This window comes from Choloepus didactylus, chromosome 1, assembly GCF_015220235.1.
Source record: "Choloepus didactylus isolate mChoDid1 chromosome 1, mChoDid1.pri, whole genome shotgun sequence".
Classification (NCBI taxonomy): Eukaryota; Metazoa; Chordata; class Mammalia; order Pilosa; family Megalonychidae; genus Choloepus; species Choloepus didactylus.
The window spans coordinates 63,241,412-63,264,194 of NC_051307.1; the positions used below are offsets into that span (position 1 = coordinate 63,241,412).

The window sequence follows — 22,783 nt, forward strand, 5'->3', positions numbered from 1 at the left end:
TCATTGGTTGTTGGACATTTGGATTATTTCCACTTTTTGTCTATTGTCAATAATGCTGCTATGAAAACTTGTATACATGTTTGGTGTAGACATATGTTTTCATTTTTCTTGGGTATATACCTAGGGGTATAATTGCTGGGAGACACAGTAACACTATGTTTAACTCTTTGAGCAACGGTGAGACTATTTTCCAAAGTGGCTGTATCATTTTACAAACTGAGCATTTCTGCTTTTTGACAGTTTTTGAGTTGTAAGAGTTCTTTATATATTCTAGATATAAGTTCCTTATGAGATATATGGTTTGGAAAAATTTCTCCCATTCTGTGAGTTATCTTTTCACAGTGTTGATGGTGTCCTTTTAAACACCAATTTTTAAAAATTTTGATGCTGTTCAGTTTATTATTTCTTTTGTTGCTTGTGCTTTGGGTTTCATTTCTAAGAAACCATTACCCCAGCTTCTGCATATGGATATCCCGTTGTTCCAGCACCAGTGTTGACCGCATTGTTCTTTCCCTATTGAATTAATTGTCTTGGCACACTTATTGAAAATCCATTGGCCATCACTGGTGAAGGTTTATTTCTGTACTCTCAATTCTGTTCAGTTGATCTGTATCCTTATGCCACTACTGCCTGTCTTGATTATTGCAGCTTTGAAGTAAGTTTTGAAATTGGAAAGTATGAATCCTCCAACTTTGTTCTTCTGTTTCAAGATTGTCTTGATGATTCTGGGTCCCTTGGATTTCCATATGAATTAGGATCTGCTTGTCAATTTCTGCAAAGTCAGCTGGGATTCTAATAAGGATTGTGTTAAATCTGGGAGAGTGTTACCATCTTAACAATATTGAGTCTTCCTTCCATGAACATATCTTTCCATTTATTTAAGTCTTTTTAAATTTCTTTCAACAATGTCTTGTAGTTTTCAGAGCATAAGTCTTGTACTTTTTTTGTTAAACTTATTCTTAAATATTTTTTTTGGTGCTATTGTAAATGGAATTGATTTCTTAATTTCATTTTCAGTTTGTTCATTGCTACTGTATAGAAATTCAATTGATTTTTATATATCGATAGTGTATCTACAACCTTGCTGAACTTGTTTATTCCAATAGTTTTTTAGTGGAATCCTTAGGGTTTCGTTATTTATTGATATCATCATCATCATTATTAGTTTAATTTCCAAAGTAAAGATGTTGTTTTTTGACTCATCGTCCTTAAAGGCCAAGTATTGGTTTTATTATATTTTGTAGACTTGTGCGTTGGCTATTTATCTATGCCAAAATCTAAGCTTTTGTTATTGTTTTAATGCGTTTATGTGCTGTTTTATATGCATATATCATCTATCTCAACTTTGTATTCTTAAGAGAAACTATTTCACCTATAAGCTGTGTTAGAGTATGTTAAAACTATTATCTGTTGGGATTTATAGTCTTAAGGCAATACTTAGAATAGTTTAGAAAAGAAAAAAAAATCATCTAATACCATTTTCTCTGAAAGAATAAAGTGGCCCTAGATGACAATGACTTAGTTTTACTTCTTATTTTGCTTTGTTTCTGATTCTCCAGAAAATACTCAGGGATAATTTGAAGTTCATGAATCATGTTCAGGAGGCCGCTGACCTCACTGGCAGTGCCCTGTCCATAAGCATCATCCCTTGCATTTGGCAAAACATAAAGAAAGTATTTATGGGCTGTTTTTTTTTTACAATTCTGCTCCCTTATGAAGTTGTTTGTCCCCTTAATTCTTCTGGGGTCATTTTGTTCACTTTATGAAGTGACTGTTGGAGATGAATGCAAATTTTAGCTGAACTGCAGGAGCTGCTTTTCTTGGTTTAAATCCCTGCTTAAGTTGATTTTATAGAGGTGTCCTTGTATGAGATCTGGAGTCCTTTAGGGAAGGTGCTAACAAGTACATGGGTGGGGTCTGCAGATCTTACTCTGAAATATCCCAGTGCTGCCCCCACTCTATATGGTCTTCTGTTATGCATTCACTTTCTTGAATAAGGGCTTATTCCTGTGGGATTTAGTTCCCTATTATTTAAAAAACAAAAACTAAAGCCGACAATTAACTTTTTCTGAAGGAAAGTTGGAATTAAGAGACATTTGAAGTCATTAAGAGTCATTGTGAGAAAATGGTGGAGTAGGAGGCTCCAGGAATCAGTCACTCCACCAAAACAACTATTGAACTGCCAAGAACTGCCTGATTGTACTTTTTTGAAACTCTGGAGTCTAGTGGAAAACTGTGAGCATCTAGGGAGGGACAGGAGGAAGAGGCTAGTAGATTGTGATAAAAACCAGTGAGTTTAACCTTCATTGCAACAGCTACAATCACCCCTATCCCCAGACTCATAGCAGGCAGCATTAGGGATTGGAACTCAGACATCCTGGCTCAGCTTTCTGGTATCAGGGTGGAACACAAAGTCCTAGTCCTCCAAACTCTGAGGTGTGTGGTCTTATCACATATCTGTACTGGTGATCAGCTATATCAGATTGCTGGGGGCTGGCTTTGAGGGCAAACGTGGCAGAGGAATCTTAAAGACAATAACTTTCCTCAAAAGTACAGAAAACAGTTAAAGAGCTGCATTAACTGGGCAAGTGCTGAATCAAGGAAACACAGCTTCAAATGCCATAGAAAGAAGCTCCTGGTGCCCTTGCTGGCCCCTCCCCATCCCTCCACAAGGCATGGTAGAGCCAGCTAGTGCTCCCATTGTGGGTCCCTCACCCTGTTCCAGAGGGCGCAGAGTGGCCTTTACACACATACTGCTGTGCGTGTATGTCAGTGACGATCTGTTGGGTGGAAGTCTCAGAGACTGAGCTCAGGAACTTGTCTCAGGCTTTGTCTTCCAGAGATTGTATTGAGGGCAGAGAAGCTGCTTGTAAATAGTGGAGACAGTGTAAGAAACAATGAACTTGAAGTAGCCTGGGGCAAAGGACTACCTGTATTAACTCACTCAAGAGAAGACCCAGGAGTATGGAGGTGTATTTCAAATGGAGTGGGGGGTTGTATTCACTGGTACTCCTGTAAATGGTAAAGAGGAAGTTCCTACGGGCTCCAGCAAACACAAGCCCATGAAAAGAAGCAGGTACCCTGGCTGTGGCCCCATGCAGATAAAACAAAGAAGCCTCTAAACTTCCAGGTTGCTTGGGCTGTTCTCCCTGATAGGAGGGCTAAGCTCTGAAGGAGAAACTAGCCAAAGCATTGCCAATTGCAAAGATTGTAAAAAGTGCTTTTTGTTTTGGTTGGTTTGTTTTGATTAACTCATGGTATTCAAGAAAATCTATCATATCACTAGCTGGATACAAACTTAAACATACAGCTCTGGGACTAAATCCCAGAGATAATGACTTTAAAATATTAAAATGTGCAGCATGCAACAAAAGATTACAAGACAAACAAAGAAATAAGAAATGATGGCCCATCCAAAGATACAACATAAAAATCCAGAAACCCATCAATGAAGAGGACTGGAATTTGGACTTACCAGAGACTTTTAAAAATGACCCTCAGTTTGCCCAAGGAGATAAAGGAAAACACAGAGAAAGAACTAAAGGATATGAGGAAAACATGAATGAACAATATGGGAATCTCTTTGAGATTTTCAATAGGAACCAAACAGAGTTTTAGAACATAATAACTGAAGTGAAACATTCTCTAGATAGTTTCAATAGCAGATTGGAGGCAGAGGAAGAAAAGATCAATTATCTCAAAGAGAAGTCAGCTGAAATGATTATGGCTATGGGTCAAAAAGAAAAGACAGTAAAAACTGAACTGGGCCTAAGGGACTGCAGAAGACCATCAAGCATGCCAATATACACATAATGGGAATCCCTGAAGGAAAAGAGAGAAAGGGGCAGAAGGAATATTCAAAGAAATAATGGCAGGAAAGTTCCCAAATTTAACAAAAGACAAAAATGTGCAGACTCAAGAAGTCCAAGCAACCCCAAACAGGATAAACTCAAAGAGAACCACACTCAGATGCATAGTAATCAAATTGTCCAGTTCCAACGACAAGGAGAGATTTGTGAAAGCTGCAAAAGGAAAGCAATGATTTATATACAAGGAAATCCCAATAACAGTAAGTGCTCATTTCTTATCACAAACCACAGAGGCAAGAAGGCAGTGGTAGGAAATGTTTAAAGTGCTGAAATAAAACAGAGGTCAACCAAGAATATTATACCCAGCAAACTTTCTTTCAAAAATGAGAAATGAGGGAGAGATTAAAACACTCCCAGATAAACAAAAGCTGGGAGGGGGGGTGGTGTTCATTATCACTAACTTGCCCTACAAGCAGTGTTAAAGGGAGTTCTTCAGACTGAAAGGAAGGGACCATAGATTGTGAATCAAGGTAGCATAAAGAAATAAAAACCTGAAATAGAAGTGCTAAGATGCAAATGCGTAAGATGTAATAACAACTCAATTGTTTTAAATATACAGTGTACAAAGATATAACTTGTAAAAGTACCAAAAAACATGGGGGGATAGAGAGGTATAAGAACAGTGTATGTATGCTATTGAAGATAAGTTGGTGTCAACTCAGATATGATTGTTATAGATTTAGAATTTAAATTTTAACCCCACGGTCACCACAAAGAAAATGCATCAAAAATATATTTAAATTGTACAATACAAAAAAACAAATAAATATGAAAGTAAGCATTAATGGATGACTTGAGAGTCAAAACAGGTATAAGACTTACAAAGACAAAAGAGCAAAATGATAGAAGAAAGTATTGCATTCCTGCAGGTACTCTAAATATAAATGGATTAAACTCTCCAGTCAAAAGGCAGAGATTGGCAGAAAGAGGTCAATATAACTAGAAGACATAACAATTATAAATATGTATGCACATAACCACAGAGCTCCCAAACATATGAAACAAATACTGACAGATTTGTTGGGAGAAATTGACAGTTCTACATTAACAGTAGGAGACTTTAATATACTGTATTCAATAATGGATGAAATATTAAGACAGAAGGTCAATAACAGAATAAAGATTTGAGTGATACTCTAAACCAGCCAGACCTAACAGACATATATAGAACACTTCACCCAACAGCAGCACAATACTCATTCTCCTTGAGTGTGCATGGATCGCTCTCCAGGATAGATGATATGTTAGGTCACAAAACAATAAATTTAAAAATAATAAAATCATACAATGTATCTTTTTTGACCCCAGTGGAATGAAGCTAGAAATCAATAACAGAGGGAGAAATGGAAAATTCAAAAATTGTGGAAATTAAACAACGTGTTCTTAACCAAATGGTCAAAGATGAAATCCAAGGGAAATCTGGAAATATATTGAGGCAAATGAAAATGACAGCACAATATACCAAAATTTATGGGATGCAGTAAAGACAGTGCTGAGAGAGTTATAACTTAAAATGTTTACATTAAAAAACAAGAAAGATCTTAAATCAAGGACCTAACCTCAAAACTGAAGGCTCTAGAAAAATAAGAACAAATTAAACCCACAGCAAGCAGAAGGAAGGAAATAAAGATTAGAAGAGAGATAAAGAAATACAAAATAAATTTTAACAAAAATAGAATAAAAAAACCAAAAGTTGGTTCTTTGGAAAGATCAATACAATTTAGCTAGACTGACAGTGAAAAAAAGAGAGGACACAACTAAACTAAAATCAGAACAAAAAGAGGGACATTACTACTGACCCCACAGAAATAAAAAGGACTAAAAGAGGATAATATGAAGAACTGTATGCCAACAGATTAGATTATGTAGTAAAAATGGACAAATTCCTAGAAACACACAACCTACACTAACTCAAGAAGAAATAGATCTCAACAATGATAACTAGTATTGAGATTGAATCAAGAATCAAAAACTTCCCCCCAAAATAAAGCGCAAGACCTGATGGCTTCACAGGTGAATTCTACCAAACATTCCAAGAAGAATTAACAACATTCTGTTGAAACGCTTCCAAAAAACTGCAGAGGAGGAAACACTCTCTAACTCATTCTGTAAGGGCAATATCACCCTCATAACCTAGTCAGATAAAAATACCAGAAGTAAAGAAAATTACAGACCATATCTCTTATGAATATAGATGCAAAAATTCTCAACAAAATACTAGCAAACCAAATCCAACAGCACATCAAAAAATTATACACCATGATCAAGTGGGTTTATCCCAGGAATGCAAGGGTGGTTCAACATAAGAAAATAAATTGATGTAATACCCATTACTGAACAAAGGGAAAAACCACATAATCATCTCAGTTGATGCAGAAATGGCATTTGAAAAAGTCCAGCATGACTTCTTGATCAAAACACTTAGAAACTAGGAATAGAAGGAGACTTCCTTACAGGATTAAGGACAAATATGAAAAACCCATAGGTAATATCATATTCAATGGTGAAAGACTGTTCCCTCTAAGATCAGGAACAAAACAAGGTTGCCTGTTGTCACTACTGTGTATTCAACACTGTATTGGAAGTTCTAACTACAGCAATTAAGCAAGAAAAAAATAAAAAGCATCCAAATTGGAAAGGAATAAGTAGAAATTTCCCTATTTACAGATGACATGACTCTGTATACAGAAAATTCTCTAAATTCCACAACAAAGCTCTTGGAATTAATAAGCAAATTGAACAAAGTGGCAGGGTGTGAGATCAACATGCAAAAACCAGTAGTGTATACAAGTGATGAACAACCTGAAGAAGAAAGGAAGCAGAAAAATTTTATTTGCAATAGCAACTAAAAGAATCAAATATCTAGGAATAAATCTAACCAGAGATATAAAGAGCTTGTACAGAGAAAACTAGAAAACATTGCTAAAAGAAATCAAAGACCTAAATAAATGGAAGGACATTCCATGTTCATAGATCAGAAGACAAAATATTGCTAAGATGTCAATTCTAACCAAAGCTATTTACAATTCAACACAACCCCAATCAAGACTCCAACAATTTTCTTTGTGGAATGGAAACCCAGTCATCAAATTTATATGGTAGGGTAAGGGGCCCTGAATAGTCAAAGCCATCTTGAGAAATAAGAATGAAGTCAGAGGACTCATATTTCCTTATCTTAAAGCTCATTTCAAAGCAACAGTTATCAAAACAGCATGGTACTGGAATATTTCTTCCCTCTGGGACCTGAGCCTGTTCTGGTCTGAGAAAACCTGATTTGGATAACCAAGGAAACCATGCCTAGACAACAGAAAATTAAAACCTACACTAAGAAAAACAAAGTTATTGCCCAGTCAAAGGAACAAACATACACTTCAACTGAGATACAGGAATTTAAACAACTAATGCTAAATCAATTCAAAAAGTTTAGAGAAGATATTGCAAAAGAGATAGAGGCTGTAAAGGAAGAACTGGACATGTATACGGCAGAAATCAAAAGTTCAAAAAACCTACTAGTAGAATCTATGGAAATGAAAGGCACAACACAAGAGATGAAAGACACAATGGAAACATACAACAGCAGATCTCAAGAGCAGAAGAAAACACTCAGGAACTGGAGAACAAAACACCTGAAAGCCTACACGCAAAGGAGCAGATGGAGAAAAGAATGAAAAAATATGAGCAACGTCTCCGGGAACTCAAGGATGAAACAAAGTACAATAATGTACGTATCATTGGTGTCCCAGAAGGAGAAGAGAAGGGAAAGGGGGCAGAAGCAATAATAGAGGAAATAATTAATGAAAATTTCCCATCTCTTACAAAAGACATAAAATTACAGATCCAAGAAGCACAGCGTACTCCAAACAGAAGAGATATGAATAGGCCTATGCCAAGACACTTAATAATCAGATTATCAAATGTCAAAGACAAAGAGAAAATCCTGAAAGCAGCAAGGGAAAAGCAATCCATTACATACAAAGGAAGCTTAATAAGACTATGTGCGGATCTCTCAGCAGAAACCATGGAGGCAAGAAGGAAGTGGTATGATATATTTAAGATACTGAAAGAGAAAAACCACCAACCAAGAATCCTGTATCCAGCAAAGCTGTCCTTCAAATATGAGGGAGAGCTCAAAATATTTTCTGACAAACAGACAATGAGAGACTTTGTGAACAAGACACCTGTCCTACAGGAAATACTAAAGGGAGCACTACAGGGTGATAGAAGACAGGAGTGTGTGGTTTGGAACACAATTTTGGGAGATGGTAGCACAACAATGTAAGTACACTGAACAAAGGTAACTATGAATATGGTTGAGAGAGAAAGATGGGGAGCATGTGAGACACCACAAGAAAGGAGGAAAGATAACTACTGGGACTGTGTAACTTGGTGAAATCTAGAGTATTCAACAATTGTGATAAAATGTACAAATATGTTCTTTTACGAGGGAGAACAAGCAAATGTCAACCTTGCAAGGTGTTAAAAATGGGGAGGCATTGGGGGAGGGATGCAATCAGCATAAAATAGAGACTGTAACTAATAGAATCATTGTATTATGCTTCCTTTAATGTAACAAAGGTGATATACCAAGGTGAATGCAGATAAGAGGGGGGGATAGGGGAGGCATGTTAGACACTTGACATTGGTGGTATTGTCTGATTCTTTATTCTACTTTGATTTAAGGTTATTTTTCCTTTTGCTACTTCCTAGCTGTCATTTTTTTTGTTTCCTCTTTCTTTTGCCTCTCTACCTTCTTTGACTCTCCCTCCTGCCTTGTGGAAGAAATGTAGATGCTCTTGCTTAGTATGAGCAGAATGTTCAATTAGGATGAACTTAAATGTTTGGAAATTAACAGGGGTGTTGGTAGCAAGATGTGAGAATAACTAACAGCGCCGAATGGTGTGTGAATGAGGTGGAAAGGGGAAGCTCAGAGTCATATATGTCACCAGAAGGAAAGTTGGAGGTCAAAAGATGGAAATGTATAAAACTGAATCCTATGGTGGGCAATGTCCATGATCAACTGTACAAATACTAGAAATCACTTCATGAACCAGAACAAATGTATGACAATACAATTAGAAGTTAATAATAGAGGGGCATATAGGGAAGAACTATATACCTATTACAAACTATATACTACAGTTAGTATTTCAACAATTTTTCATAAACAGTAACAAACGTACTGTATCAATACTAGGAGTCAACAATTGAGGGGGGTTGGTTAGGGATAGGGGAGGTTTAGAGTTTCCTTTTCTTTTTTTCTTTTTTCATCTTTCACTTTATTTCTTGTCTGGAGTAATGAAAAGTTTCTAAAAATTGAACAAAAATTAAGTGTGATGGATGCACAGCTGTATGAGGGTACCCAGGGGCAAGTGATTGTACACTTTGGATCTTTGGATAATTGTATGGTATCTGAACAATCTCAATAAAAATGGAAAAAAAAAAAAAAAAAGTCTGTTACCCAAAAAAAAAAAACAAAAAAAACAAAACAAAACCAGCATGGTACTGCCACAAGAACAAACATATAGATCAATGAAATCAAACTGAGAGTTCAGAAATCAATCCTCACATCTATAGTAACTGAGTTTGACAAGGGAGCAAAGACCACTCAGTTGAGAAAGAATAATCTCTTCAAGAAATGGTGCTTGGAAAACTGGGTGTCTATATGCAAAAGAATGAAGGTGAACCTCTACTTCACAACATATGCAAAAATCAACTCAATATAGATCAAAGACCTAAATGTAGGCGCCATAGATAAATAGGTCTCCACGAAGAAAATATAAGAAAACATCTTTGGACATTGTGTTAGGCAATGATTTCTTAGATTTTACGCTCAAAGCACAAGCAACAGGAGAAAAAAATAGATAAATGGGACTGTATTCATTAGGGTTCTCTAGGGAAACAGAATCAACAAGAAATTTCTATAAATATAAGATTTTATGGAAGTGTCTCATGCAACTGTGAGTATGCACGAGTACAAATTCTGTACGGCAGGCAGCAAACTGGCAACTCCAATGAAGATGTTTGATGAACTCCTCAGGAAACGAACTGGCAACTTTGATGAACTCATAAAGCTTCGCTGGTCAGCCGAAGAAGAAGTGAAGGTCCTCTATCTGTCTTAAAAGTCTTCAGCAGATTGGATTAAATCCAGCTGATTGAATTCTCTTATTATGGAAGACACGCCCTTCCTTGATGTAATCAGTCACAACTGCAACCAGTTGACTGATGATTTAATAAACCAGCCTTCTGGTTTATTAACTAGCCACAAATGTCCCTGCAGTAACAGGCCAGTGCTTGCTTGACCAGACACCTGGGCACTATCACCTGGCCAAGTTGACACATGAACCTAACCATCACAGGGACCTCATAAAAACTAAAAACTTTTATACATCAAAGGCCTTCATCGTGAAAGTTAAAAGACAACCTACATAATGGAAGAAAATATTTGGGAACTACGTATCTGATAAGGGCTTAATATCTGGAATATAGAAAGAAATCCTAAAGCTCAACAACAAAAAACAGTCAACCCAATTATGAAATGGGCAAAAGACTTCAATAGACATGTCTCCAAATGGCTAAAAATCACATGAAAAGATGCTCAACATCATTAACCATCAGGGAAATGCAAATCAAAACCACAGTGAGATACCATTTCACACCCGCTAGAATTCCTATTATTAAAAAACCCCAAAATTACAAGTGTTGGAGAGGATATGAAGAAATAGAAATATTCACTCTTTGTAGGTGAAAATGTAAAATGGTGCATTTGCACCACACTGTGGAAGACAGTTTGATAGTTCCTCAGAAAGTTAGGTATAGAATTACCATATAGATACACCCAGAAGAATTGAAAGCAGGGACTTTAGCAGACCAATGTTCATAGCGGCATTACTCACAGTTGCTCAAATGTGGAAGCTTCTGAAGTGTCCATCAACTAATGAATGGATAACAAAATGTGGTAGACGTAAAATGGAATATTATTCACTGTAAAAAGGAATGAAGTTCTGATACATGAAGTCGTCATGTTGAGTGAAATAAGCCAACACAAAAGGACCAATATTGTATGATCTTACTAAAATGAAATAATTAAAATAAGCAACTTCATACAGTCAGAAACTGGAACATAGGTTACCAAGGGCTGGGTTGAGGATAGGGAATGTGAAATTAATGCTTAAATTGTACAGTTTCTATTTTGGATGATGGAAAATTTCTGTAATGGATGGTGGTGATGGTAGCACAAAATTGTGAGTATAATTAACAGCACTGAATTTTATTTTTGAGTGTGGTAAAAGGAAATTTTAAGTTGCATATATGGTAGTAGAATAAAAATTAAAACAGACATAGGACTGTACAACACAGTGAACTCTATTGTAAATGATGAACTATAGTTAATAGTACAATTATAAAAAGTTCTCTTATGAACTGTAAGAAAAGTACCATATAAGATGTTAATAAAAGGTTGATATGTGGAAACTCTTTATTTTATATTTTCTCTGTGAATCTATAATTTCTCTAATAAAAAAAATAAAAAGAGTCAATACCCTGAACCATGTTTAATTGCCAAAAAGTTATAAGTGCACCAAAGGATTCCACTAATCCTCTGGCTTGCTAGTTTCACAAGATCCCACACAAATCACATCGTCTGCCTGAAATTATTGTTAAAAATCACACATTCCCACTATAAGGCAAGTGGTCTTACTTTTGATTTGTTTTGTTCATAGTTCCCTCCACAGGGCCTAGAATGTGAGAGTAGTACAATAAATATTTGTTAAATGAACAAGTGAAATGTATGAAAAGTTGTTAATTTGAATCTATTATTTTTCATTAACTTCTTCTTATAAATTAGCTGCTGGATTAGTTTCCTTCACCTAGCAGGGTTGTGGGGGAATGGGATATGAGACAAGTTAATTTTGATATGGGAAACAGAATGAGCTTGCTAGCTTAGGTTGGGGTTCTAGAGAGGGGGACCTAAGACTGGGTGCATACTTTATCAAGGCACTGGAGCAAAGAATGATCCTAAAGGGGGATTTTAAAATTAAAAATATCATCAGAAAGTTTAACTACAAAAAACTAAAACAGCTTTCTCAATTCTCTCGGCGCATGCATTGAATAGTTCTGTGCCCTATTTCTTTCACTTACAAAAGCATCACTAACATTTTTGTAAATCACCAACTATTCCTCTACATCATGACTTTTAAGTAGATGAATATTATTGTCTCACACAGATGTAGCACAATATATTTAACAAATTCCCTCTTGTGGGCGTTTAGATTCCTTACTTATTATGAAGAATACTACGATGAATAGACTCATACTCTGATTAATGTTTACACCTTCCTGATTGTTTCTATAGAGTAAATTCTTAGATGTGGATTGCTGGGTCAAAAGTTGGAAATCTGTTTTAGAATTTTTGAAACCTGTGGCTGAACTGTCCTCCATAAACAGACTATTTACACCATCGTTAGCAATGAAGGAGAGTACCAGTTTCTTTCTTCATAACTTTAACTGGGATTAATCTTGAATCCGACCTCATTTTACAAATGGTATGATATTAAAACATGTGTAAAGTAAATGTTACTAACACAAATCAAACTTTCCCACTGACCAGGGCTTTGATGTTAGAAATGTGTTACTTCTGAAAAAAATTTTCTGGCATGTAATCAAAAACATACTTAGAGATCATAGCGTTCCCTTGAAAGAATATTCTGCCCTTGTCAATATAATTTCAGTAATTTTTCTTTTCATCAAATTCAGGTATTCATAGCCTAGCATCACTGGTATTCCAAAACACTGCTTCTGCTGCTCCTTCTCCCTCTCTGAAAGATCTAAAGCCACCCCCTCCGTTCAATTCTAGACCAATCCAAATCCAGGATCCTGGCTCATCCTTCCTGCCACCTAATATAACTGGCAGTAATCTACAGTGCTTATACAACTGGCCTGACCTGGTCCTGACAAGTTTGATTTGTTTAACTTTGTAGAATCCAAGATTCACTTTGTTGAATTCCCCTCTAATAATTCAGCTGGTTTAAAGTGTATGAGAATGACAATTTCTCCTATTTAACTCCATTTTTACTCGTCAATCTTTACTTCCTCACATTTCCTCCCATTATCATGCACATATATTTCCCATGACATTTTCCCATTTATTCCCAAGAATTTCTCAATAATAGCCTGAAATGTCTGATGAAGAGGTAATTTTAAATCCTCAGAAATTTCAGAAGAAACCTATTAATAGGAGATAAAAGGCTGAACATCTGTTTTCTTAGAAATAAGTAATATCTAACTCACAATTTTGCCACTTTTAAGTCTTGCAATTTTTTTTTTTTGTCCTAAGTAAGTGTGATATTCATGGCATTTCATGTCATAACAAACTTGGGAATACATATAAGTAATGGTAAAATGTGGAAAAAATAGAATCAAATGTGGCTGTCATAGGACTGTTTAGTAAACACTTCTTTCAAAGATATCAAAAATATCTCAAAATGGAATATTTACTAGTATTGCCAATAGCAGGGACCAAATATAAATGGCACTTAAAAAAAAATCCTTTTGTGGAGTACATCTCTAATTTGCTTTATGTCATTTTACTTCTTACTCTATACAGATTTGTTGATTAATCAAACCTCTAGCTAATAATCTATTCAACAAGACTCCTGCTGCATTATAGCCATACTTTCAAACTTGATATCATTAAGCCATCAAGACAGCATTGAGCTTAGGTTGAATAGTCTTTTCATGTGTTTATTTGTGGAGATACCAATGGAGAACTCGATGGCTTCTTCATGCGAAAGAATTCAGTGGCTTATTTTCATCCTTACCTTGAGGGTTAAGATCTTTATCAATAAACAAAGTAAGACGCACAGAATAACAAAAATATTGGCAGGAAAAAAAAACTTTAATTTCATCTGTGTTGAATTCTAAGTGAAGCATGCCTTAATTATAACAAAGCAGAGCAAATCAGATAAACTTTTATCCTGAAAACTTCTTGATGGCAGGTACTGAAGTCTCTGTTCAAACTGGAAGAGTATATTCTTGAAACATGCCTTTCTGTCTTGTCAGAATAGGCTATGCTTTTTTTTTTCAGACTGATTTTATTTATTAGGGAAATGTGGGCAATCACAATAGGGAATTTGTTAAATATATTGTGCCTTTGAAGGAAGGCAAATCTGAAGATGCTAATGCTTACTGAGAGCTTTCTGCATGCCAGACACCAAGCTTAGCATTCTCTGCATTATATAATTTAATAATCACATGAACCCATGAGATCTATATCATTTGTTTTTTACAGATGGTGAAACTGAGGCTTAAAGAGATTAAGTACTTCGCTCAAGGTCGAACAGCTAGTAAATGATGGAGCTGTGGTTCAAATCCATGTTGTTCTAACTCCAGAATCTATGGTTTTAACTCTGATACTAAACACCCTTCCAAGGAAAGGCTTTTCTCTGCAATACTATTTACTCATTTACTCATCTGGTGCCAGTAATCTCCATCACCAGGCTGGCCAAAGCTGTTTGGCATCATCTTTTCATCTGTGTGATTAATACAATTGCCAGGAAAGTTTACCTGCAAGTTGCAAATTCAGGAGAGGTTAATTGTGATGTTACATTTATTAGGCAAAAAGTTCCATTTTGATTTGGGCTAATGACTCTACTTCCTCTTTATATTTTATAGTCCAGATGGAACAGAAGTTTGCTTTTCCACATTCAGTCTTTGGCTTCCTGTTTTATGGGACTGTTAAGCAAGTAGCTACTAGTGAGTTAGTAGATCTGTGCATCCAGTACTTACTGTATATGCCCTGCTTTCTCCCAGAGCTGTTCCAGCAAGTGGATAATTACAGTCCTTAATTTCCTTTTTGTCTGAGTTCCTTAGTGTTGCATTGGGAAGTGTTGGTACCACAGGATGAGCATCTGAGTCCTCCCTGAGTCATCTACAAATTATTTTATGAGGGTCTTTTAAACTGAAATTGTGTCTTAAATTTTTTCAGGACCTCCCACAACACCATGCACAAGGTTTGAGCACCTAGTAATCATTACTCTTCTAGGGAGAAGAACACTGAATATGCTGTCAGAAGAGTTGGATTCTGGCCTGGCTCCATTGCTGTTTAACAGCAGTATTGTGAGGTTTCTTAGCTGAGATTTGGTGGGCCTCACTTTTCTTAATTCAAAAATCAGAGTGTTGGTTCAGATTGCTAGGTCTTTTCTAGCATAAATTTTGAGATTCTAAAATTTCTATAATTTTTAAATTTCTCTTTATTGTGGTAATATATATAATGAAAAATTTGTCATTTTAACCATTCTTAAGTATACAATTCAGTGGCATTAATTATATTCACAATGTTGTTCTACTATCACTACCATCTATTACCAAAACTTTTTTATCACCCAAGACAGAAACTCTGTACCCATTAAGCAATAACTCCATTCCTCCTCCCCTAGCTCCTGGTTACCTGTAATCTACTTTTTGTTTATATGAATTTGCTTATTCTAGATATTTCATGTAATTGGAATCCTACAGTATTTGTCCTTTTGCATCTGACTTATTTAACTTAACATAATGTTTTCAAGGTTCAACCATGTTATAGTATGGTTGAGAACTTCATACCTTTAGATTTCTATAATTTTTGATAATTACATAATAGATTGATCCATCATGGTGGCATCAAGGGGAATAGAAAGGTTGTGAATGGACTTGGCTTTCTGAAGATGGTATTAGGTTCACTTTTGGATAAACAACATTTGAGGAGCAGTAAGGTGGGTGTACTTAAGTCTAGATATCTTTAAGAGTGGAAATACAGAATTGGTTTTGAGATTGGCAGTAGAGGCTCTGTCATTATCACTGATCTCTTTTGATAGGATGGGTTAGGTTCACAGGCTTGCAGTAGAAGGTATTTATTCATAATGCTCACATAATCATAGATTTTTAGATCTGAAACACATGTACAGATCATATAGCCTTTCCCCTTCATTTTATACGTTAGAAGCAGAAGATTGGAGAAATGTAATTTGCCCGAAGTCACACACATAGCAGCAGATCTGGGACCAGAGTCCCCCTATCTCCAAGTTCCTGGTTCATCCCTCACTGTGCTTATTTTGTTTTCTTTTAGACTGCTTTTTACAAAATTTGTAATATTCTTTTATCAGCAATAAATTCATTAATCATTATACATCCAAGAACACACCCGAAGTTATTTCTAAAGTTCAGCTCAACTTTCTGGGAAGGAGAAGCAATCAAGTAGCATCATCAGCATATCTGAATTTTGACTTCTGTAATTAAATGGTGTTGTATGGAAACTGCTGAATTTTGTAGTTGCAAGGTATGGTTTATGATAATCTGCTGAAAATTAAGTCATAGTATACAGTCCTAAATGGGTTTTTGGTACCTAAATGAGGTAATTCATCTCTCTGCATTGCTGCCCAGACCCTGTGTTGGCTGTATGAACACTGGACTGATCACAATGGCTATATGGAATTACAATACTCAAATATGTTTTTGTGGTGGGTCTCCATTTTGTTCTGACAGAGAACTGAATACCCATGACAAAGATCAAATGGAAATCTGGCATCCATTTCAATACTTGCAAAACATAGTCTTAAGAATATGTAATACATATAACTCCTTGCCAGAGAACTGAAAGGAAATGATTGCATTTGAGTACAAAGTATTCTACAACAATGGTTTAGTATGCATGAAATTTAAAACTGCTGGCTTTCCAAATATGATTTTTTTTAAGTAGACTTGGTTTATTTATATTTTAAAGCACCTACACCTACTGTGATATGCTTTGTGAAATATTCTTAAAAGCTGGGATTTAAGACCAAAGAAACTGGAAATCCTGGTGCAATAGTTGTAAAACATTGAATTCTCTAGTAAAGTGCTCTAGTTTAATAAGTTTATTGATTTCTCCTGAATGTTCTATCTTCATGATCATTTTATATTATTATGTTCTTTTACCAGAGTGGTGCCTTTTTTCCTACTCCTCTTGATCTCATAGTGCCTTAGAAGCATCAGTATCAAGTCTTAAAGTCTGCAGTGGTGTCTCTGTTTTACACAATGAACAAACTAGTTGTGTTTTTATGTGATTTGGGGATCACATCTACCTCCTTCATCCAGTATCTAACACAGGACTAGCAGGTCCTTAAATGCTTTGTAACAGGTATTTAATGAATTTTTTGAATGAATGAATGAATGTAAGCAGCACTAAAATATGATAAAAGTTAGATAAAGTAATACACTCATTCATTTATATATTTCAAGAGGTTATTGAAAGCCTCTAGGGAGAAAACTTGATGTTTCATTGAGAAGCATTTAGAAAGAGTCTGATATGCTCAGTTAACAGTAGGGTCAAAGATGGATCTGCATATGAGAGAATGAGTATATCAAATGGTGTGCTAGTCACCTTGCCTAATGCCAGTCTGAAAAATAGGCCTGTCAGAGTAGAGAACGGCTGATGATGGAAATTTTGTTTATAAAGTTGCTTCAGCTGAAGGGGATGTAGAAGTGCTTTGTTCTTTACTAAAACCTGAAAAGCAAAGAACTTGCCCAGGGTATGGTGAAGGCAGCAACCCTTGAAGCTGGGCCCTTGATGATTTTCGCATAGAGGCCCCCACATTCCACGTGCTGCTGGTCTACTTAGTCAAACATGGGCAGGACAGGAACAAGAAATTAATTCTACCTGTGACTCCTTCCTCACTATTGGCTTTTCAGAAGCCACCATTTGAACTCCTGCTTTATAAAATTGCAGTATCAGTGCTAACCTACTTGGCCAAGATACTATGAAAAGTAATATAAGGCTTTTAAAAAACCCATGGTTGAAGCCACATTTTTATACAGAGTTGCCATAACAACATTATTTGTTTCCCACTTTAGTGGTTGTTTCAAGGCCAGAAATGAAATAATATATATGGTTAGTATACATGATTTGTTTTAGTATTTTAAAAAAGAATGCATGGTTTTAAAAAAAATGCTTTTCTTTTTTCTGCTTACAGCCTTTTCCCCCATTGAAACTGGAAAGAAAAAAAAAGTATTATGCAAGCTATTTTGAAAGTGCAGACACAATTGGCATTTCACTTATGGGAAAATTTTACAAAATTGCACTGACTAACAGTGATTTTTGTTTTGGCTTTCCTGTGAAGCCTTCCAGAAAGGCCAAAAAATTACTGGCATTGCCTTCGTGTAAAACTTTTCACATAGACTCCTCTTGTATTTCAGCCAAATACATAATTCAGGTCATGGGTGACCCACATATCCACACATCTGAGCTGGTCAGTGAACAGAAAGTTGTCATGAAATGTGTATATAATATTGCCTTATGGACTGACCAAACCTTACACATCATAAAGAAGGAAACTTTGCATTAACATGCTTGAGAACAAGGTTTCCTGAACTGTTCCTTGCCCCCGCCCACCTTCCCTCAGTAGGAAAGCCACTTGCTTACTGATTACGACAGCAACATCAGTTGGCAAACATTTTGGCCTGGACTCAATGTGTGACATCAGGCTCCTTTAGGGTTTTCCACATAAAAAGAATTCTCCAAAGAAAACACAGAAATTGAACCTTAATTTGAAATCCACTATTACATCCTCTAAGGTCTCATTAACTCTATCATGTATTTCTTAATTTTAACTTTTTTCCAAGTAGGAATTATTCAACACTTGAAATATGAGTGATAAACCTTCACAGTGTTTTTCAGTTTCAATCAGATAGTGCTTTATAGCTGCCCTCACCCAACCCCATCTTGTGGGGATCATGATACCTGTCTTTGTTTCTCCATCACTGATTTGGGAGTGCTTATATCACTTTGTTTGAGGAAAGAAGTAAACATTACTCTTTGACCTCTTTGGAGATGTTTGTCTTGCTTTTCTAAGGGGTGGCTGTTTACAAGGAAGCACTCATACTTAAATTTGAAGGCCTTAGTTGTAGTATGTATTTTGCCATGTGTTGCCTGGCGTTTCACTCTTCTGCATGCCAGCTCCTCCCTCTGTATGTATTTACCTGAAATCATGAAGGTTTCCTCCACTTATTTTCTTAGGTAGTATTCACTGCTAGTTCTTTGATGTGCACTGTCTTAAAGCAGGTGGACATCAGCTATGCCTTGGTGAGGCCCACAGTCTCCCTGCCTTCTGCAGGGAGGGCCAAAACCAACAGTGCCAAGATAAGAGAATTATCTGTGCATCATGTGAGTTCAAAATAGGTTAAACATTCTCACACCCGAAGAGTTCCATCTGGAAGCTGTTCCTTGGCAAATGGAAATGAATGTATATCCTCAGTTCTTCTGGAATAACTATGCAAAGAATGAGGCACCCCTCAGTCACTTTTTCTTATTTTTTGGTAGTGGCAAGTTCAGTTTAATTTTCATGACAAAAGAACTTTTTATTATTAATTTTTGTGTCCTATAAGGGTAAAAAAATATGACCTTTCTCTTAAAATCCTTTGGTACATGTAGAAATAATGCTCTTAATCTATTGATTCTATGGTATACACTTCACATTCATCCCACTGTTTTCCTTTTCTGCCATCTCATGGCCTTTATTCCTACTGATATTTTGTTCCCATTTCTCAGTGTTATTCCTCTTTGCTCTCTTGGTTTAAATAATCTATGCCATCTGCTTCCCAGCATTATTGCCCTTTCTCTTATAAATTTATAATTAAAATACTTCTTTTGGATCGCCTCCCCAGCCTTCCTCCAGAAGATGGTAGAGATATAATAGTGAATATTAGAATTATACTCCAAAAGCCCTCTTCAATCCCACCCTGAATTTGTATAGTCTTATTGTCATCAATGTGTTTAGTCCCCTGGGCAGGGACAACCCACACCTCTTTGTTCAGTAGGCAGTACTCTGGCCATGGTCAATAGATGTTAATGATAATAAGAGATGAAAGGAAGTGTCTTTGTTCAGCAAGTTAGTGCCAAATAAGTGTGAGGGCCAAATGAGGCCACAAGTGCCAAGCCGCAGGGGTTTGAAATAATATTTAATATAACATAATCTCATTGAATAACAAATCTTATATTGCAATGTCTGGGTCAAATCTTTCCTTGATGCTAGACTTCTTGCACTCCTTTAATCTACCCATGTAGATATTTCAGAGTTCATAAGGGGCTAGTTAACAGGATACCCCTTCCATGTAAAAAAAACAAGCATCCTGATAAATGTGAAACAAATAGACTGGATGTGAGTGTCATAGGTACTCAGGCACTTTGACCAAATGTTTACCATGAAGTGTAATGAAAACACATTAAAGTTTGCCATCAGCCTAGATATTGGTGCAAGTTCAGTTATTACCTAGCTAAAATATGAATTGGAAATAGTTGAATAAAGCAGTTGAGACTACTAAAATTTTAGAAAGAGAAGCTCACAAATAATTATTTTTCCTGCATTTTTCTGCACCTATTAGAATCCAGCATCATTAGCTCTATAGCATATAAAAGAAATGTACATGGAAATAACAAAAATGAAATGAATACCCAGTAAAAATTTTGACATTGCAAAGATTGTTTTTTACATTGTCAATAGAGAGGTTTAATTGTCCTTTCGGTTTAATGTAGATGTTCATACTTTCTGAGGTGATTTAGAATAGATGGTTGAAGTGGAGCAAAATGACCTGCCCTATGTATGGTTAGGCAACGCTTACCAAGTTTGCAGCCAAGTTCCTCAAAAGACTTTCAAGCTTTTACAGTCTCATTTTTTATTTGTTCTTCAAAGCATTGCTATTTGGCTTCTGTTCTTTCTGCTTTATTGCGATGACTCATTAACGTCCCCATTGTCTTCCTTGTTGCCAAATCCTGGGACATTTCTCATCCCTCTTGCATTTTCTGTTATTTGAGGCCATTTTTAACTGTTTCCTCTTTCTTGGAAGTCTTTCCTTGCTTGATTTCTTTGCCTTGTTTCACTTAACGGTTTTTAAACCCTCCACCATTCTTTCTCAACTTCCTTTCTTGTCCCCTTTTCACCTGCAAAACTGCCAAGTGCTGATGTTTTCCAGGGTTCTAATCTCAGTGTGCTCTCTTCACTACACCCACACCCATAGCTTCATCTGCCACCCACTGCAGATATGTTACAAATCCACATCACCAGTCTATCTTTTTCAAGACCTATTGTTTCCAGCTGTGGGTTGTCTTTATACATACCATTTCCCCCAACAAGGGCATTGGAATGCACTATGGGTACCTCGTACTCAGTGTGCCTAAAACAGGACTCATCTCTTACCCACCCCTAAGCTCTTCCCCCCACCCCAAATTCTTGCAACAACAAAAATCTGTGCCCCATTCCTATGTTCCATATCTTGGGGAGTGCTTCCCTGTTTCCCTTGCCCTACCCTCCAATATCTCATGAGCATTAATTCATATGGACTATACATCATAAAATTTCTTGTTTACACCCCCTCCTCTCTAACCCCATGGCCACTGGAACACATACCTTCTCTTTCTCATCCTGGTATTTTCAACCTACATGGTCTTCCTGCCCCGGTCTGAAACAACTCCAGTCTTTCTTCCGTGTTACCTTAACGGTTCTTTAAAAAAACATACTTGATCATCTCATTCCCCTTCTTACAATTTTTCATTTGCTCCTTTTTGCCAACCAGTGTAAGTCTGACTGCACATGGCTAATTTTCCTTTTCTCATCCTGCAATTTGTACCCTGTATTGTAGCCATGTGGAAAAACTCAAGTTCCCTCAGTATTTTACCTCTCTGCTGTTACACTTGTTTCTGCCCTGCCTTGAATATAGTTTCCAGTCTTTTCTGTCTAGGGAAACAGATAAGACCCGTCACTGCCTCTGTGCAGCTTTCACGAGCATGCTCCCTTATAGATTTATTGCCCTACATTCATGCTTCCACAGTCCTTACCATAGCTGGTTGTTTTTGCATTGCATTGATATTGACTTTAAACATATGCTTTTCCTCACCCTGGACCGTGAGGTCCTTGAGAGCAGAGGCTGTTCCATATTCATGCTTGTGTCCTTGACACCTGGTACAGTGCAAGGTTAGTAAGAGTTTTCAGAATGGGTCATTGTCTCATCGAAAGCAGTCTTACCTTTCACATTCTTGTTCCAGTAAGCTTATGAATTCATCATTCTTCTCCATGTATTCTTTATGTTTTCTCTGTTCTTCCTCCAACTCCAATATGGTTTGCCTGTGGGATTTTTCTACCATTAAAAGTTGTTCCAGGATTCGTCTGTGAGATTCTTTATGTTTTTCCACAACTTTGTCCAACTACAAAAGAAAATACATTTATAGTCTTTTAACTCCAAATTGTTCATAATACTGCCATCTTTCACTCCTTTAGAAATGTCCAAGTTTTGACTAAATTAATTCAGCGATGAATTTTTTGACCTGCTTGTGTAGTTTTTATCATTACTCTTGTTAATTGGTACTTTTTGGTACATTTTAACACAAATGTAGTCTTTTTTATAATCATCAGATCTTTCCAGAGAGAATAACCAGTGCCTCTGTGAGCATCAAAACAATTTTCACATAGCCCCTTCTTGACACTCTTCTCTCTCCAGAAAAACCATAATAGAAGAATGATAGAAAGCAAGAGAATACTGTCACAGTGTTTGTTTCTGCAGCTGCCCTAGCTGATCTCCTCTGTCCAATTCATCCTATACAGGACTCTACTGGTGTATGCCTCTTGGATCTGCTGGTACTTGTACATTTTATTATGCATTAGGTGTTTGCATTTAAAAAAAACCTCATTAATTCTGTGTTAGTGTGTGGTATAAATGTGGCCAAATGTAAGACCAAGTCATTTCTGATTTTCAAGCACCATATTTATATTTCTAACATTAAACCATCACCCTGTGCCTGATGTGTATGAACTACCCAAGGGCAGGACCTACATCCTATTTTTCCTAAATTCCTAGCATCTGAATGCCTTGTTTATAGCAGATGTCCAGTATATGTTTGTAGATTGGAAACAGGC

At 36.4% G+C, this 22,783-nt stretch overlaps 2 protein-coding genes across 5 annotated transcripts in view; one reads left to right on the forward strand and one right to left on the reverse strand.

The window, feature by feature from the left end:
- The window catches only part of CMSS1 (cms1 ribosomal small subunit homolog), a 416,700-nt gene that overhangs the window by 93,837 nt on the left and 300,080 nt on the right, over positions 1-22,783 (forward strand). The window lies entirely within an intron of this gene.
- Positions 1-22,783, reverse strand: part of FILIP1L (filamin A interacting protein 1 like) — a 124,306-nt gene that overhangs the window by 90,677 nt on the left and 10,846 nt on the right. The window contains exon 3 of the mRNA XM_037834401.1: positions 21,896-22,074. Coding sequence (XP_037690329.1) covers positions 21,896-22,074 — 179 coding nt within the window. The remainder of the gene's footprint in view (positions 1-21,895; positions 22,075-22,783) is intronic.